This window comes from Pleurodeles waltl, chromosome 11 (genome assembly GCF_031143425.1).
Source record: "Pleurodeles waltl isolate 20211129_DDA chromosome 11, aPleWal1.hap1.20221129, whole genome shotgun sequence".
Taxonomy (NCBI): Eukaryota; Metazoa; Chordata; class Amphibia; order Caudata; family Salamandridae; genus Pleurodeles; species Pleurodeles waltl.
Window position 1 is genome coordinate 127,941,333 of NC_090450.1, and position 19,575 is coordinate 127,960,907.

At 45.3% G+C, this 19,575-nt stretch overlaps 1 protein-coding gene across 1 annotated transcript; it reads right to left on the bottom strand.

Moving 5' to 3' along the window:
- Nucleotides 1-11,191: 11,191 nt before the first annotated feature.
- On the bottom strand, nt 11,192-16,985 carry C11H3orf80 (chromosome 11 C3orf80 homolog). The gene has a single exon (XM_069213257.1). It carries the CDS (start codon nt 15,573-15,575, stop codon nt 14,991-14,993), a length of 585 nt encoding a protein of 194 aa, XP_069069358.1. The 5' UTR covers nt 15,576-16,985; the 3' UTR covers nt 11,192-14,990.
- Nucleotides 16,986-19,575: the final 2,590 nt, after the last annotated feature.

Here is a 19,575-nt window from a genome sequence, read left to right on the forward strand (position 1 = left end):
AAGGATTTACCAATGATAACAAAGGATTTTTGAAAGGCAAGCCCCTGAACGAGTGATAGTGATGGGCATGAGGTGGGTGTGGTTAAAAGCCAACTGATGGATTACAACAGGCCAGAGCGCTTGCGTGCTTGACCTAAAAAGGAATGCCTACAGAAGCTGATGAATAAGAAGCAAGCAAATGAGAGTGACATTGAAGACAACCAATTGTAAGGAATAGGCTGGCTCTAAGCCCACTGAGCTTGCAACAGACAATGCATGCACTCTGCTAGGCAAGACCTACAAACGAAACCCTGTCTATTAACCGTCAATTACAGAGCCATGATGTGGAATGAGCACTTAAGAAAGCTTTAAAAGTTATTCTACAGACAGGTTTGAAACTGCATCTGCTGCGCTTGTCTTAGGAGGTTTGCCAAAGTTAAACACACATCAGGAGCTAGAATTGTGGACCTAGAAGATGTTCTGGTGATCTGGTACAGCCCTCCAATTTCACTTCTCAAATAGCAGTAAAACAATCTCGGCACCAGCTGACCTTTGAATTCCGGGGAACGGTAGCAGGCGTAGGTGGTCCTGAACTACATGACTTCTGCCTAAGTAAGTGCCTTTTCTGTTAAACTTCTGTTTTTCTTGATCTAGGAGTCTGTATGCGACTTTGACTGTCAGTAGTAGTCATGTCTCTTTAACGCTACGCGTGTTTTTCCGCGTTTTCACGCGGCTGCCTAGGAGGATACCACTTGGCTCTTTGGTGTCTTGTGATTTAATGGACGAGTAGAGACGCGCTATTGATCTTGCTGCTCTCTCGCCCATCCCCGATAAACAGGTGAGACGCGCTGTAATACTCACGCGCTCGCTTTACCGACACCTTCGTTTTGTGGTTTAAAACGCGCAATGAATCGCGCGCTTTTCTAACTTATACCGTTTGCGGTTGTTTCGAATTTCATTTACTGGTGTTGTATGATTTTTCACTCCAGCATTTCATCCACGTTTATTTGCCGAGATGACTGTAACTGAAACTCACCGCCGAACTTTTTCTAAGCATACTTACAATAGTTTTGTCCTGTGTGACACCTGCATTCTTTCTTCCCCTTTTTTGTGTGTGTTTCAATACGGAACCGTTCTTTTTCAAAATACCTGTGTAATACCATACGGATTCTTGTTTAATTCAGTACTTATGTCTCCCAGTAGAAGGTTATCACTACTACGTTGTGATCCCGTTTTTCATTGCTTATTTAATCTAATGCATTTTTTTCTGACTCAGTATCAGGTCTTGTACTATTATTTTTAATAGGAGTTTTGTTTTTGAATAACCCACCTTATCCATTGTGGTCTTAATTAGTGTGTTGCACAAACTAATTCTGTGACTACCACATGTATAACTCATGTTTGTGTTTTTTGTGTGTATACCTAGACCATAGTGGATTTTTAGAGCCTGGTGCCACCCAATGAGGCCCTACCATTAGTTTGTGGAGGGTAAGCATTATGGACCCCTTTTTTTGCCGAGTTGGCTTTCACACATATTACTAATGATATTATCATATAACTTCTTTCGTCACACGGCACTTTTGGGATCCCTCATCTACATATGGGGTTTCATAACATAGGATATCGTGAACACATTGTTCTTGAGAATTCTGCAATGCTTTAATTTTGGTTTCTTTCTTCCCTACTTTTTTAGGTTTTGACTTCCTTATTATAGGATTTTCCATTATTTAAAGGAATAGGTATGTACAAAGGTCCTGATGAATCGCATAAGATCATTTTTTGACAAGAAAAGCGAGAAACATGTTGACCAATAATACAGAGTGACACAGGGGATCCTGTGTTTACTGTCTCTTTCTTACTAATCTCTATTACGAGATATAGTAACTATACCTACCTGTTTTTTATGGGGAGTGTAGACATTATTCCACTAATTCCCCATATACTGGTTTTAATCATGTCAGAGGTATCAGCATTAGAATAAAAACTCTTACTAGTTACCTCTAGTCATTTTTAAACTTTCCCTTATACCAATCCTTCACTATATTTTTCTTGACCGGCTGTACATCCTTCTTAAAAGATCTCCGGCAAAGAGCCCCCGTGTGGGGCCCGTCAGGCATAGCAGCGCCGGCCTGACGAGGAGCTTGGCCCTATGATGAAGCATGTCACCGGAAGGTGAGTGAGGGCTCTTGCTTCGAAAACTTTGGTTTCCATTTATTGATTGAACCACCCTTTTGAAAGAAACCCCCTTCCTTTTTTGGAACCGTGTGTAACTTTTTTTGATTTATTGACTACTGGGAACTCTACACACGGGACCTGGAGTTTGTTCTCCGAGTATCCCATTTTCGCCCCCCTTTTGTTGCTGTTTTGATGAAAAGCTGTTTTCACCTGCTGGCCCAGCGGAATACTCCTAATATGGCTGGCAAAAGACCTCCAGGACGGGCGGTCTTTTGCCCGAAGCGGCTTCGGCGGTCCTTCAAAAGGACTGCTGAAGTTGTAATGAGGCCCCAAGTCCTGAAGAGCTGAAGTTCCCCCCTTTCGCTACTTAAATGGCAGTTGCAATGACCGACCTTTAATATTGTCTGCTGGCTCTGGCAGAAGCCATTGTGACTTTGCAACTCAACTATAACTTACTCAAGTAGTGAAGATATATCAGTTTATTACAGATGACTAGTGACATCCAAATCACACATTAATAAGAAGTTTAGAGTGACACCTATAGATTTATTCCACTCTTCTTAATATTTTCTATGAGAACAACTCCCCCACCAACTGTACATTTAAGAATATTGCAAGTCACTGAGGAGTTCTGTGACCATACAGAAGAATGATGCCGAAGGCTTAATTCCTTTAAAAGGTCTAGGAACTCCAAAGTGACTTGTAACATCCTTGTAACATATGGCAGGGTGTATTGTATTCCTTATAATACATAGGCACACCATCATCCTTCCCCAAAAACTGTTTAATTAATTGGTGCCTCGTATTTCTGATGAAACATACATTGTGGCTGCGGACATGAAGGATAAATGCTGAATCTGAAGTACAAAATTAAACACTTCAAAAGCAGTTAGTAATTTGTTGCAAAATATATTAGAATCAGTTTAATGTAAATCAGATTAAGTTGATCAGACTGTGTAGTGACATGCAGAGATCTTATCTTTCCTGTGATGGCCTATAGTGCAAAAAATAAACATATTGCCATAAATATCTCCTTTGCACTGATCACTTAGGAAAATAGATCACAAGAATGAAAAGTCAGTTCCCTTTTCCTTGTTTAAACTGTAGCTGTATTTATGCTCAGTGACCTGCCTCTCACATTGGCTGCTGACAACTCAACTGTAATAATCTATTATAGTTAAGAAGTGATGTAATTTTCTTATTACAGGTGACTCGACTGATATGGTAATTAAAGGCAGTTATTCATGTAGGCATTGCAAGCTCCAATGTATTATCATTAGAATAACAATGTTGAATTGCACATTGTATACATGATCAAAATGTTGAAGGTCACCGAGGAGTTCTGCTCTATAGAAATTATAAGCTCTTAGACCTTAAAACTACTTAATGTAAGAGCATGTTCTATGTAATAGCAACATCACATTCTTTTGAGGTGCTCAATGATTTACATGCCAATGATCCCCCACTTTTGGAAGCAGAATCCTTCAATTAATGCTGATGCAACAAATTTAATGTTTGAAAGTGAGAGTAATATTCTCCCTACTTTGGGAAATTAGCAGACTCTGCCTTCCATACTTCAGGGGTTAGTAAAATGAGTAATAATAAATTGGGTGATAGTAGTACCAGTTATTGACATTGCCTACAGATTAGGGAAGTGCAGTATGAAGGCTACATATTAATATTATTGCTATTATTATTATTGTTATTTTTACAGTTGTTGTTATTGTTGTTTTAGATGCTGTTGTTATAGTAAAATGATACCTTTAGTTAAGTTAAAAAGAATTAGCAATTCTGCTAGGATTTCTTAATTTGAATAACATATATCGCTGTTTTAAAACTATATTATTTGATGATTTTCCAGCTGGTATTTTGTGTTAAAGGAAAACATATTTTCACCATAGAAACCCTTTTAAGATTACACAGTACCAAGGGTAAATCACTTTCAAGTGTTAAGTCACTGCAAGTGCCACTGATATGGACATATGTGGAGTGCAGTGTGGATACATTTCTGGGTTCGCTCCCTAGTTGCTGTTTTTTTTCGGAATACTTGCCTGGTTACATGAGTCTGGATTAGGTTAAAAATGTTAATACATTTTTCAAGTGTGATTTATTATCTCCACTTAAAAGTAGTACTCATTTTAAGTCAAATCAACTACCAAATACAAATCTCCTTCCTTATGCTTCAAAATCCCCCTATTGGTTGTGCCAGCATGTTACCATCTACTGTATGCAGTAGGCATTTTGAAGTTTGTGTTTGGAAAAGGTGCCTTACTAGCTTGCAGCTGGTTTCAGTAAGTTTTTTCCATCCAGCAAACATTTACTTATGTCACAACCTCATGTTTATAAACGGTTGGCAACAACAGAAGTACAGGGTGACATTTCAAATATTATACGCACTGTAGTACATAAAGACATTCGGCAAAAGTCACAAAAGAAAGTTCATATGTATAGATCTCCTCACATGCAGATATATACACACTCCTAGTTGTAGATCTCGCTGTGGTTGGAATGTATCACTTCCATGTGTATATTCACACTTAGATGTAGACTTACAAGTCTCCACCTCTTCAAATGATCAGGTGGAGTCCCTTACGGCTGGATTTACAACCAAACGGTTTTTAGTAGTAGCTTGCTGCCTGATGTGGAAAGTAATAGAGAATTTTAAGAAAATATATTTTGAGTAAAATAATAATAACGATTATTTATTTATTAATAAAAATATGGAAACACATTTCCTTAACTATAATTCATCTAGCACTACCAGAATAACACAGCCAACCCACCAGCACTAAAACTTAACATATAATCACAAGTGTACTTATGTTTTTATTATTAATTTTGTGTTTTAGTTAAATGTAATTACACGAAATGTTAATTGTCCTTCCCCTAATCCCTTTGAGTATCAGTTGTGTTGTGTCACAATCCTAAAATGCAAGTCATACAATATTTTGTGATTTCAATCTTTAGAACATTATCGTTTAGAATATATTTTATTAAAATGTTATTATGTATATTTATAAATTGACATTTCATTTTTTAATTAAATATTTAAACATAAATTTAAAAATAAGTTGAATAAAATGTATTTTAAATTGTTGTTTCATAGAATTTAATTTATAGATTCCCCCGTGTTAATGCTATTGCCTGCCTCAGTAGATTTCTAAGGGATTGTGTTGCAATACTAGTGGTAGGCAACGTGTGGCGCACCACTTACTCCGAGGCTGGGCTGGAGTACGTTTGAATCTGTTTTGTCCATAGTACTACTGTAGTGGATTTAAATGTGTATTATGTGTGTTGCAATTGTCTTACTTTTATGTGGGTGTGTGTATTGTGTTAGCACATCCCTCCCTAGCCCCTCCTTTAACTCCCCTTACCAGCACCCATTGTGTAGTAAGTATTCTCCATTTTCCAGCCACTTTCCCTTGTCCTTTCCATATTTTTTACTAGGTCCTATAATTGTGTGTGTGTAGATTTTCCCCTTCGGGGTGAACATCTCTGTACAAAGAATAGGAGAGGCGGGAGCTGAGATCTCTGACCTAGAGGTTTGTCAACTGCATTTTTGAATACATGAAGTAGTAATACCAGTGCTTAGTGTGAGCCTGTGGCTGCAGGTGGGGCCCAGCAGCACTCCGTTTTAGGGACTGACACTTATTTTTCTTCAAAATAATTTGATTCCAAGCAACAGAGAGAAAACACAAAGCCCATATTTATACTTTTTTAGTGCCGCATTTGCGTCATTGTTTGACGCAAAAGCAGCGCAAACTTACAAAATACAATTGTATTTTGTAAGTTTGCGCCGATTTTGCGTCAAAAAACGACGCAAATGCGAAGCTAAAAAAGTATAAATATGGGCCAAAATGAGGAAAGAGGAAGAGAAAGATGTAAAAGCAATGACAAAGGGAGAAAGCAGGAATGACAAATAACCGACCAGATTGAGATAAAGAGGCAGGGAGTGACTGTGGTGGATGGAAGAGTGTTCAAGTGAAACTCAAGACTGCATGGCCTTAGACTTTGGCACAACAACCTTCTACAGCTTTGGCCGCTGGCCTCTGAACAAACTTTGGCCCCCGGCACTTAATTCTTTTACACATTAAGCACTGAGTAATACTTTACGGGCTTCAAAGTGGCTTTTGTAAATAGGTCCCATTATAAATGACTAAGGAGTAATGTTCCATTTAAAGCAGAAGGCAGAAGGTTCGTTTGTTTATAAATCCCTAGAGTGCCATATAAAAACATTGTGTGCTCTATAGGAACACCGAACTTTGTGGAAACCTAGAATACACTTAAAATGTATTTGACGGGGTAAATTAAACTATATAATTGCACAATGATGCTTGCGTTCTGCTTGTGTTGTTGTCAATAGGTAGCTTGGGGTTGGGAATAATGCTGAAGTGTTTAGAAAGGCAATCTTTTGTGTTTGCAAATTGCAAGTTAATGTGCACTCCATGGTAGTTTTCTTCAATGGAACAGATGGTTTGCACTTATGTTTTTTATTTGCATCCTTCTAAAGAGCCAGGCCAGCTTTGGAGGCTCTGATCGGAACTGAAATTCACGAGGATCAGGTGATATGATGGGTGGTTGTGATGAACGGATAAAAATGCATTGTGGGACCATGGTGATATTTTAACTAAACATAGCTTGTCACATATATATTTGGTCTTGAAAAAAATATTTTGAAGTGGAGTACTTTCTGCATGTGCTTAGATGGCATATGTAGCGTCACAAGTATTCAGTTCTGATAAGACTTTTCTGATGTATGGAAAAAGACTGTAAAGGTATACGATGCATTTGGTTACATGTGTATAATGTGACAACTGGTATGAGAACATTGGAATGCTGCAAGCTCCATTGAAGATACTGGAGGGGTTCAGGGCAAATAACGAATGGTATCTGTCTACTGCTCCAACAGTCCAGTGCTTGGCTTTCTGTTTCTCTTTTTTTGTTTTACAATATTTTACTGTCAGTTGGTAGAATGTTCTGAGTTGGCTTTCAACGGTTGTTAAAGGTCGCCTCTGTCATTATGGGCCCTCAGGAGAGGGACTTTAATAACTATTAGGACTATCTAAAACAGGCTTTGATGCTTTATTTTGTTTACATTGGAACTTTATACCGAGGTAAAGGCGTAGGTGTGATTTCAGGAGGGCTCATATCTCTCCCTTAGACAGTATTTCTGTTAGTTGGTCATATGGTCTACAATTTGATTGGTTAAATAGGCTTTTATGTCTTAATTATATCTTTAACATGATCCAGTTTCTCCTCAATACAGACAGAGCTGACAGTATTTCACTCTAGAATTTAGCAGCTTAGAGCATCACATTTATTGACTTAAATGACAAACTACCTGGGACCGCAAAGAGTGTAGGTCACAGGGGTCTTTGCTGTAACTGTTGCTTGCCTTATCTTCGTTATGTCAACCTAACCCGTATTATTTGTTTTACCTTCAGAAAGCTGAATGACGCTGTATACTGAAGTGAAGCATGTCTTAGCTGTGGCTACATTATAAAGATACTTGATCATATTATGGATACAATTTTGAAAATAAAACATTGATTAGCAAAGCAATTGAAGATTGCTTGACCTTTGACCAGAAGTACTATCTAAGAGAGTGCTAAGCTCTCATTCATTGCTCAGGAATTATTGGGTAACTTAATCACTTCCATAAGGGCTAGGACCACATCTTAAAACGAGCAACTATTGATTAGTAATGTGCTTGAAAGTTCCAGTCCGAACACTGACTACAGATCCAAATCTGCAAATATAGAGGTATTCATGCATGACTCTTCTGGAAGCAAACAACAGTAGGGAGTAAAGGTGTCAATGTCGCTACCAAAGGAGTGCCCAACCAAGGTCTAAGGGGACTGGACACATGCCAGTTTTCTGAATAACCACGATTTAAATTTGCCCTTTCCAGAGTCAGAGAGGGTACATTTATCTTACGTGGGTAGTCTGACACTGTGGCATGGATTCAGCATGCATGGACCGACAACTGGCACCCTTGCCTTACAGCATAAATCTATTCTTCCAATATACTTCTCTTGCCAAAACTATCAGACTCTATGCAATTCAATGGCATGATCAGCTTCTGAAATGTATTTCATGTAAGCTGGTATGATGCAGACGATAAACAGACATTATTACAACGAGGCTGTTTCCCCGACTAGCCTTTACCACGCAAGTGTTACAAACCATGTGTCATTCCCATGAATAGCCTTTACCACGCTTACTGTTACAACAAATGATCTAGTAATGGTACGCATGGTAAGGGCTATGCGTGGTAAAGCAGGTCAAGGCTATTGGCGTCATTAGAGGAAATGGCGAGATCCTTCCGTTTCCTCTGAACGACCTGCATTTGCTTCAAGAGAGCTGGCTCTTCATCTTGGAGAGGGAAGTAAGGGAAGGTGGGGGATATTGTTTTAGGGCTTGGGTGGGGGTATGGTTTTAGGGATCAGGGCATCGGGTAGGGGGTACTGGTTTAGGGTTCAGGGTGGGGATAGGTTTGGGGCTTGGAGCAGGGGGAATACTATTTTGGGGCGGGGATATTTTTCGGGCTTGATGCTGGGGCAGGGGGACGATCTTAGGATTCAGGGCAGGGAACGGGTAGTTTTTAGAAGGTCTGGAGGCCTGTGGGGGGGGAGGGGGGTAGCGTCACACTGGGGTCTGGTTTTAGGGCTTAATGTAGGTTTGGGTAGTTTTAGAAGGGTGGGGGCCGGGTTTGCACGAGGGTTTGGCTTTATGCGCTATCAGGAGGGGTTGGGCAGTTTATAGAACGGTGGGAGCCTGGGGTGGTCACACTGGGGTCTGGTTTTAGGGCAGGGGTTAGGTAGTTTTTGGAAAGGTGGGGACGCAGGAGGGGTGTGCTGGGGTTCGGTTTTAGGGCAGGGGTTGGGTAGTAGGACCAGGGGGTTTGCACTGGGTCCGGTTTTAGGGCTTAGGGAAGGGGTAGGGGGGTCGTGCTGGGGCCCGGGTTTAGGGCAGGGGTTGGGTAGTTTTAGAACGGTGCGAGGGAGTGGATCCAGTTTTATGGCTTAGGGCAGGGGTAATGTAGTTTCTAGAAGGGTGAAGCCAGAGGTCGCGTCAGGAACCTCATTTAGGAGTCAGGGCAGGGGTCGCGGGCAAGCGTTACCACACATATGCCTTCACCATACATACATTTACTGCATAATTTGTTGTAAAGGCATTCGTGGGAAAGGTTATGCATGGTAATGGCATTCTCGTTGTAACGCACGTGTGGTAGCGATGTGTGTTGTAATGGAATGCATTGTTCCGACATACAACCAATGCAGACTTGCCAACTTCTTAACATTTTTCACCATTTGTGGAGAGGGTGCTTTGGAGGGGACAGGGGCTTTGTGCTGTGTACAGACTGAGGCACTTTAACTCATCGACTTCCACTCAAAAAAAAGCTTTTGACACTGCTGCCAATGTCCTGAAGAGGTTTCATGTGTTGGAATGTGGAATGGACATTGATTGCAGAGAGTCTCCATACTGTTAGCTGGGTTCCTAATTAAATGTCTGCACACTGTGTGATATAGGCTCCTTGCCAGGTGACTGTGTCAAGGGAGCTGATATCATGTGACACACCTTGGCACCAGAGGGACAGTCTGATGATATGTGTAGCATTGTGAGTCTGGGCTATGCAAGTCCTCACAGGGAGAGACACATCTTCCTTGTCTTCTAAGACGCTTATAAACTGAGATATTTGAAGACAGGTGAAATGCAGACCGGCATCAATACGAAGCAAACTACCACAACTCTCAAACTTTATCCTCTCCTTTATAAGCATTAGCAGGGAAGCAATGATCAACTTTAAGGTCTTATGCATTGTCCAAACAAATATCAGTAGGCCACGTTACAAACTATTTACATGCAGTAGCTCCCACGAGGCACCAAAAGTATTTCCACTCAATTAGCTCTCTTCGGTGCCCAGCGACCCTTCAAACAACTTAAACATGGAGGTGAGCTAAATCAAGCTACTTGTGGTTCAGAAAACCACTAAAAACTGAGCTCCTCAAAGTCGCCTACAGTGAATTTTTCCAGCTCATGAAGAACGAGCCTTGTATAAGGTTCTATCTCACCGAACATACTCTAATTACTAGTACCCGTGACTGGACCTATCTGTCTTTCCATAACTTTCATAGCTCTGAAGTAAATGAAACGAGAGAGACACAAAAATGAATTAAACCCCTAAAAAATTACTACATTTGAATGAAACTCAATATCTCTATATTCACCTTTTTCCAGCTGGCAACAAATTTAATTTAACGTTGTCTCCACCCTACAACCACACTCTGTCCACCCTTCCATCACCACACAAATGTACCTCTATATTAATAAGTATATACCCATGAGCTCAGGCAAAATAGCAGCAGACTGAGATGCTTTGATCAGTCCAGCAAGATGCCCTCATTGTGACCGGGAGGAAGGAGCTGCAGCACAAAATGTATATATATATATATATATATATATATATATATAGCTTTAAAACGCATTTAACTTTAGTGACGATGTTTAGAAGGAGAAAAATCAGTTGTGTATTGTAGCTGGTAGTTGGAGGAAGAGGGACCCAGCACTCAGGCAGAAAATGGAGAAAGTGGAAGGAAGAGGAAGAGATGGGAAAATAATGACACAGAGAGATAGGTGAGATGAAATGCAACCTGCAAGAGTGAGACAAGGAGACAGGAGGTTTTAGGATGGGAGAATAAAGATGCCTAAGGTTGAGTCAACTTTAGGCAGCTGTGGTACTGAACTGGGACTACATTTGGCAGTGGTGGTGGTCTCTGAAGAGCTACGCTTGTAGTGCGACTGGTCCTAGCGAAGCACCAGGCTGGGCAAAAAAAAAACTTCAAGCAGATGGACAATTGGGCAGGTTCTATATCAAAATATAGAAGTGAATATGCTCTATCTACACGCATAACAAATCCATAATATTCACTGCCAACATATTTTCAAGGTACGTATATAAAGGAAAGTATAGATTTACTCTTCTTAATTACACATGGTCTTATCTTGACGATATTTTGGAAACCAATATACAAGAACAGGGCGATATAAAAATCTCAATATTTTGGCAGATCTGTATCTGGCATTATCCGTACTGAGTTAATAACTCGTCTGCCCATGATCAGGGTCACTGGAGTTATGTGATGTTGTGGGTGCGCATTTTCTGCATAATTTTAAATTTGTCGCATCTGCCAAATAGTCCATCATCTCACGCATAAGCTGTAGATTTTAACAAACAACAAGTTTCTAGCTCAAATGGATGAAAGGTTACTAAACATGCAGGGATACGAATTGTCACAGAGTAGAAAGCCTGTCGCAAAGGTTGACTGGTCACCTAGATGTTTATTATTGGTGCATTTGTGTGTTCAGCTTGTACTAATGAGCTGAAACTTTTGCTTAGACATTGTTAAGGTGTAAAAATGAAAAAAATAATAAAGTAATGCTATCACAACATGCTGCATCATTTGCCTTTTGTTGCTGCATAAAGACTGCCGCATAATTTGGTGTTTGCTACTGCATATTGTCAGAGGTACTGCCAATGATAGAAACCCCCGTACGTGCTGTGTGTAACCTGCATGGCTGACGCATATCTCACATTTCTAAGTAAAGACTGCTGCTATTTTCTGCACCACATAAATACCACCCACACAATAAAGACAAATTAAACTTTGAAATAATATTCGAAAACGTTTCAATTAAAAAATGTTATTTGAGTTTACAATATATTCCTTTTCGAAAAAAAAAAATGATTCTCAAGTCTTGATAGATACAGTGCGCACAAGCACGAACATGGACTCAAATATTTGGAGAGCATGAAGAGGACGGGTCGGCGTAGATGTCAATCTTCCAACTGTTTTGGTAGCGTTTCCAGATTTCTTTGGTTGAATTTTGATGCATACATGCTGTGTGGAATAAACACGTGAGATTTGTCCTTGAGTCCCGACTTGTACCGTAGTGAAAGGCTGGCGGGCATGGAGTCTCTGAAAATGAAAAGAAAATTCTTTGGGGGCAGCCACAGCCCTGTGAGAGCAGTCTTGGGGAGATGCCACAGCTCTCTGGGAGATGCCACAGCTCTTTGGGGGATGCCACAACCCCTTGGGGCAGTCTTTGGGAGATGCCACGGCCATGTGGGGCAGGCGTTGGGGATGCCAAAACTCCTTGGGGCAGTCTTCGGGCAGCCACAGGCCGTTGGGGACAATCTTTGGGGCAGCCACATCGCACCCAATGAACAGGGCACAGATTAGCAGGCACTTGTAGTTTGATTTGATTTTATAATTTGATTTTATAGAGCGCACAGCTACCCAGGGTCTCCCTGCGCTAAGCCATAGGGACGGTGAAAGGCCAGTCCTCAATTAAAAGAAACACTTCTTCAGGTTTTTGGGAAAGAGTTGCAATGAGTTTTTTGTACACATCGTGCTGTGGTATTTCTAAGGGGTCCTATCTGCAGAGGAAGACAGCTTCTCGCCAAGTGATAAAGCATTTGGGACTCAATCCATTGTCTTGGAAGGACAGAGAACACATTCCTTAAGCCCGCCAGTCCACAAGCATTTCTGGAAGGAAAGGCGTTTTTGATATGTAAAAAGTTCTTGCCGCTGTCACTATTGCCGGATGTAGATAGTCTCCGATTTCCCAGAGTGCACCGGGATCAGCTGTCGCCCCCTTTGGGTCACACGCTAAATATCCGGAGCAGCTGGGTCCTATTTCACTTAGCAGGTGCGGGAATGTTGGGGATAAGCTCTACAAAGGAACCCACATGCGTTGTGCTTTGGACGGGCCACCAGGGGGCGCTGGCGTGGCCCTAGTACAATTAATTGGAAAACATAGAAGTTCTCCAAAAGAGTTATATTCACTGAAGGGCGTAGATTGAAATGGAAATCCAGAACAGGTGGACACTCGGTAGGAACATTCCTTAGGCAGAGGATTGCTGCCACCTCGCTGTTCAGAGGGCTGTGGGGTTAAGGTACAGGTTTGATTAAAAAGACTGGTGTCCGAGGTGACATTAGTACCTGCAGATGCAGGGTTGTGGGTTAGGTAATAATGCATGGCTAACAAGGGGCACTGAAACTGCAAAGAAATCGAGACTTTATTACAAGGAAGGGAAACACGGCTTTCTCTTGGACAAGTCTCCAGAGGTGTGTGGGGGATTTTAATAGAAAAGTGTGGCAAGCATTCTCCAGGATCTTGACTAAAGTGCAAAATATATACATGTCAGAACTGGAGTAGGTGGTGCTTTCATGCAAATATGATCTGAAATGTGTATTTTAGTAGTATATCGCTAGCAGTGCAGCGCGTGTTGTAACGCCCATGCTAGGCCTTCCGGCTTACAGAAGGCCTCGATAATTGCACCACACATATACTGTGTGGGGGCAGTGATTGGGAACCCGTGCTTGTGGTGGGGGGGGGGGGGGAGGGGGCTAGTTGTCATGGAGGGGTGGAAGGAAAGGTACAAGACGTACTTGAGGTTGATGGCGGGGCTCTAAAGAAGATGACTGGAAGAAGCATTTTCGTGCGCAAAATAATGCCCCCTCCTGCAGAATGTGAAGCGGGGCCCCTCATTCTTCCATATGCCACATAAATGCATGAGCTTTAGGCTGATTGGGGGGCGCTAGAGGGCTGTGCCTCCTACCCCACCCTGCCCTGCAAGGGCCTGCGTTTCCCCTCTGACCATTTGTGGGTGGTTGCAATGGGCCACAGGTGTGACTGGGTGTTTACTTCCGTGATGTGGTGGAAGTGGACGAATCCTCGAGACACCGCTAAGCTTTCATACTCCGTGCCTGGCGAACAGGCATAAGGCTGACGTGCAGCTGCATATTATTCCAAGCTGGGAAGGTTAAGATGTGTGCGGAAAAATCTGCACGTGGCCGTTTTGTGTAGAGGATGTCTGAGTTCCAAGCGCATAGCAGTTTTGGGTACAGTTATGTGTGAAGTCCATGGAGCCACTTTCAGTGGGTCACTCCACGGAGGAAGAAATCCCAGAGGAGCTTCCGATTGCGGATGGCAGGAGTCTCCAAGTGCACCCCCTCCAGTTCACCCGAGGCCCCATGCATCCCCAGGCCACAACTAGTCCACTGTTCGCTCGGACCCACTTCCGTCCACACTTCTTTTGCCCTGGACCACTGCTTGTGCTCGGCTGGTGCTCCTGTCCCCACTCGCGCGCGCCAGCCGCCTCTTGCTGATCGGGGATGCGGCTGGCAGTCCGCCTTGATAGGCCTTGGCCCCTCACCTCCTGTCCTGCTCACAAAAGGTCAGAGGGTCAGCTCGTGCTCACCAGGCCACCTTCTTCTGGCATGAGACGTCAGCCACCTGCCGCGTGCTTGGGACCCAGGCCAGAACCTTATCTGGCCCTGCTCTCCCGGGACCATGGCCTAGCTCCGGATTACTTGGCCAGCACCTGTTTCACTAAAGTGCAGCCCCCCTCATGGGGACACGGGTACCCCTTTGTCCTGCTCTCCTGGGGCCAAGCCATGCTCTGGTTTACCAGCTAGCACCTGCTCCATTGAGGGGGACCCCTCCTACTGCGCACCAGTTTTCCTGGCTCCCAATTGTCCTGTTTTCCTGGGTCCAAGGCCAAGCTCTGGTTTACCAGTTGGCTCCTGCTCATTTGAGGGGGTCCCCTCCTCCTGCGCACCAGTGTCCCTGGCCGTGGCCCCCCATTGTCCTACTTTTCTGTGGCCAGGGTCTGGTTTACCAGGTGGCTCCTGCTCCATTGAGGGGGGCCCTTCCCCCCGCGGACCATTGTTCCTTGGCCCCCCATTGTCCAGCTCTCCCGGGGCCATGTGCCGGCTCCTGCTCACAAGGTCAGTGGTGTGGCACCTAAGATACGTATCGCTTCCCTCTCACCTGGGGCCCCGGGCCCCCTCCGGCTCCCGCACAGGCAGGGCCGGGATGGCGGACACGGGCAGCACGATGACCGGGCTGTGCGCGCCCATGCTCTCCTCGTAGGTGGGCAGGTATTTGACCTCCTCGTAGCTGGGCAGCTGCAGGAAGACGGGCGAGACGATGTGCAGCTCGTGCTCCGGCGGCAGCAGCAGGCCGCTGTCCAGCAGGGAGTCCTGCGAGCCCTCGCGGGTGTCCGGGTTCAGGGCGGCCGGGCCCTCCAGGTCGGTCCGCACAGGGCGCTGGCTGCGCCCCCCGGGCGGCCTGCGCGGGCTGGGGCAGATGATGCGCTGCAGGAAGTAGCCGATGGCGAACAGAACCAGCAGGATGAGGAGCCCGGAGAGCTTGCGCACGAACCAGCCCACGTTGTCCAGGAAAGTGTGGAATGGCAGCTGGCAGCACTTGATCTCCGTGTAGCTGGAGTTGCCGAACACGCAGCAGCCCTCCTTCTCCCCGCAGCTCAGCTCCCCGCAGCTCCAGGTGCCCCGGCAAGGCCCCAGCAGGCAGCAGAGCACCAGGGCGGCCAAGGCGCGGGGGGTGGGCATGGGGGCGGCACGGTCCGCAGGGGCATGTACTCCTCCCCGGCAGAGGGGCGCTAGCCTGGAGGTGATGGCACTACATGAACCCAATATCCTGTCAGAAACCCGCCCCTGAAGACTTACACCCCCTGCAGTGTCCACTCCCCCGCAAACTGGGTCACACCTATGAGTTACCACCTTCTGGAGCCTGGCACCCTGTAGCGTCCCAACCTCCTGGAGCCTCGCGTCTCAGCAACCTGGCACCCCTCAAGCGTGCCTCCCTCCTGTATGCGTACACCGCCTTATTGACTGGAAACCTCTGCACCACAGGAGCCTCACACCCTGCTTAAGCGTAGCCCCTCCTGCAACCTGGCAGCCTCACACCCTCCTTAAGTGTAGCGCCCTCCTGCAACTTGGCACTCCCCAAGCGTACCTCCCTCCTGCATGCTTACACCAAAACCTTGTAGACTGGAAACCTCTGCGCCACAGCAGCCTCACACCCTGCTAAAGTGTGGCCCCTCCTGCAACTTGACACTCCCCAAGCGTGTCTCCCTCTTGTATGTTTACACCACCCCATAGACTGAAAACCTGTGCCCTCCAGCACTCTGGCTGCCTCACACTCTGCTTAAGTGTAGGGCCCTCCTGCAGGCTGGGACCCCTCTGCAGCCTCAGTTAATTTTTCACTTCCCCGCTCAGTTTGAACCACCGCGGTCTCACACCCTCATGCAGCCTGCCTCACCCACAGTCAATCTCTGCTTGACTCAGGCACTCCACGCATCGTGTACTTTCCTGCAGTATTGCACCCCTTTGGCCCCTCACCCCGCAGCAGCGTTCAACTCACTCTCTTTCAGCCAGTGTGCTGCCCCACACTTTTCTGCAGCCTGACACCCCCGCACCTCCTCCAATCTCAGACTCCCTGGAGCTTTTCTCTCGGGTGCCCACTGGCAGCCCCCACCTCTGTACCCCCTCCTGCACCGCCCGGGGACCGGGGTTTTGGTAATCAGGAACCCTGCCGTCCTGGCCGGCTACTGCGACCGCCGCAGGAGAGGAGTTTGCCCCCCGCGCTGGTGAAGTCTCATGTGAATCCCAGCTCCTGGCTGCAAGTGGGAATGGTGCGGCACTGGTCCGGCCGCACTGCCTGCAGCCTGGCACTCTCTGTAGGGCACGGACCTGGCTGCCGGGCAGGTCAGGAGTGCGCCCAGTGTTGCTGCTGCCACCACCGTGTACCGGGCACCTCTCAGTCCTAAGGGCACCCTCACCGGCTCTGAGACTTGCCGGAGCTCACGGAGCATCTGTGACAGGCAGCCCGGCCGCAGCTGGCTCATGGGAAACGCTCGCAGGCTCCCAGCTGCCCAGACCGGGCACGCAGGGGTTAATGCTCGAATCTCTCCACAGCCCAGTATTGGCTACCGCAGCACAACACAGCCACGGGGCAACTGTCCCCTCCACAGCCAAACATGAGCCTCTTTAGAAACATGGGGAGGGGACGTGTCTAGGACACAGCAGGCGAACTTTCAACAACTCCCCTGTCCTTCTCGCGACTGTTTTTATTACCATTCACATTTTGTTAATATACCCAGTTAATACCGTATTGCTTTCGCCCTCGCGTATCGTCTTTTCTGCTGTTTTTTTTTTGGAGGGAAACGTTTTTAAATTAGATCCTTCATAACTGTGGAATATGCATACGCAAAACACAAACAGCTGATTACATTTACAGCTGTCAAGTGGTCCCAGGTCATACGTGACACAGTTCCTGATGCCTAGGCAACAGATCGTTGCATTTTGGGATCTGTAGTCTCGCTTTTAACATTGTAAATCAGAGCTGAAAGATCTCTGCACCCGAAGCGATATTAGTAAAAAAAAAAAAAACACAGGGTATCTGAATGCACAGATAAGGCAGCTTCAGAATTTACTTCAAGGAATGGTTCCAGGTGGGACACCGTGCATTCTGGTGGTGCATACATTCCTTCCCATTACAATCTTTCTTCCCCCTCAGCTTTAAGTCACTATCTCATTGCTGGGATGCCAGATCCTTACGCACGTTTCTCAGCCTTTATTTAGCACCGAGTAAGCTATAGTTTCAACATTTTTCACCTCGTCCTTCGATCTGTGCTGCGTGATTTTTTGGCAGTGTTTTTGTCCTGAGCAGTGTCCCGGGGCAGTACTTCAGCGCACGCTCTATGCAGAGGTGAGCACCAGTTACATTACACGAGGTCACTTTCATGTGTTTTTTTAAAGCACGTGGGGAGTAATGGATCTGGCCAGACACAAGGTCGGCTTCATTTTTTTTAAGAAGGGGAAGAGTAAGGGATTTGCCAGAACCACAGGACGTTGTGCTAACCACACGTCTCAGACCTGGACCCCGAATTTCAAAGTCGGCAGCTCTGGCCTTAACCATGGGCGTAGGAAGTGTGGGGGACGCGGGGGATGAATCCCCCCCAGATTTTGGAGGGTGGGGGACTCGGGGGACGAAGGTGGGGGGGACAAGGGGACAAAATAATTTCCCCTTTTACATCTATTATTCAGAGGGCCATTAGCGCACAAAAGCGCTACTTATAATAGCCCTGTACAGAATGAAGGTGAGTCAGGAGGCCCCCTGCACCCTCTGCCCTTTTGTTTGTCCTGTTCACAGCTGTGGGCATTAAGGGTGCTCATAAGAACAAAGGGCACGAGGAGGAGAAGAGTTTTGGGTGATTACTGTCTGCATCACCTGCTGCCGCCTTGAAGAGGAGCACTGCAGGAGGCCTTTAAGAGGAGCTGCAGGACAATGAGGAAGATCTAAAGAGGAAACAGAGTCCCACTCAGCCTGGTGCCTGCAGGCTAGAAAGGAGACTCTGTGAAACACAATATTTGTATTTGACTAAGATCACACCAGTTGGTGAAGCAGTGAGGCTGAGATTGGGCCTAGATTTTACCTTTTCACACAACAATTTAGCTATTAGAAGGGTATATTTTTCTAAGATTTGTGTTTAATGTTTTGTTATCTAGGTAATGAAGGGCTTGATTATAGCATGGCTAACAGGCAGAAGCCATATTTCATTTTGGGCCATTATGCCTAGCATTATTATTTATGTTGTTATCGTTCCATACTTCAACATATTGAAGTATATTATCTTTTCTCTATCTTTTCTTCACTGTACTCTGTAACAATCTACCCTATGCCACTGCACCCTACACCACTTTTCTCCACTCTGTGCTACTCTACGCCACTGCAATCTATAATGTACCACTCCACTTTACATCACTCTACTCTGCAGCACTCTACACTACGCCACTGCAATCTATGCTGTTCTACTCTAACCATTGTACACTACACCCCTGCACTCTGCCAGTGCACTCTTCACCACTTTACTCAAAACCAATGCACTCTATGCCACTGCACTCTATGCCAATCTACTCTGCACCACAGCACTCTATTCCACTGCTTTCAATGCCACTGTACTCTGCGCCACAGCACTCTAGGCGGCTGCACTCTATGCCACTCGACAATACACCACTGTACTCTGTGACCCTCTAATCTGCACCATTGCATTCAATGTCACTGTTCTAGGTCCCACTGCACTCTTTTCTGTACCATGGCACTCTAATCTACTCTACACCACTCCACTGTAGGCACTTCACTCTACTTTGAAATCATCTCCTCTATGCCACTGCAATCTACGCAACTCCACTCTATGCTATGTTAATCTAATCTACCCTGCACCACTCCAATGTACCCTGCGCCACTCCAATCTGCTCTGCACCGCTCTATGCTACTGCACTCTACATCACTATGCTCCACTCTGCAACAATCTACTCTTCACCACTATACTGTACTCTGCAGCAATCTACTCTATGCCACGGCACTCTATGCAGCTCTATTCTACTCTGCACCACTGTACTCTAAGCCACTCTTCTCTCCTCTGCATCACTCTACATCACTACACTCTACACCAATGCATTCTATGCCACTCTACTCTACACCACTGCCCTTAATAACACTCTAATCTGCAGCACTGCACTCTGCCACTGAACTATACTACTCTCT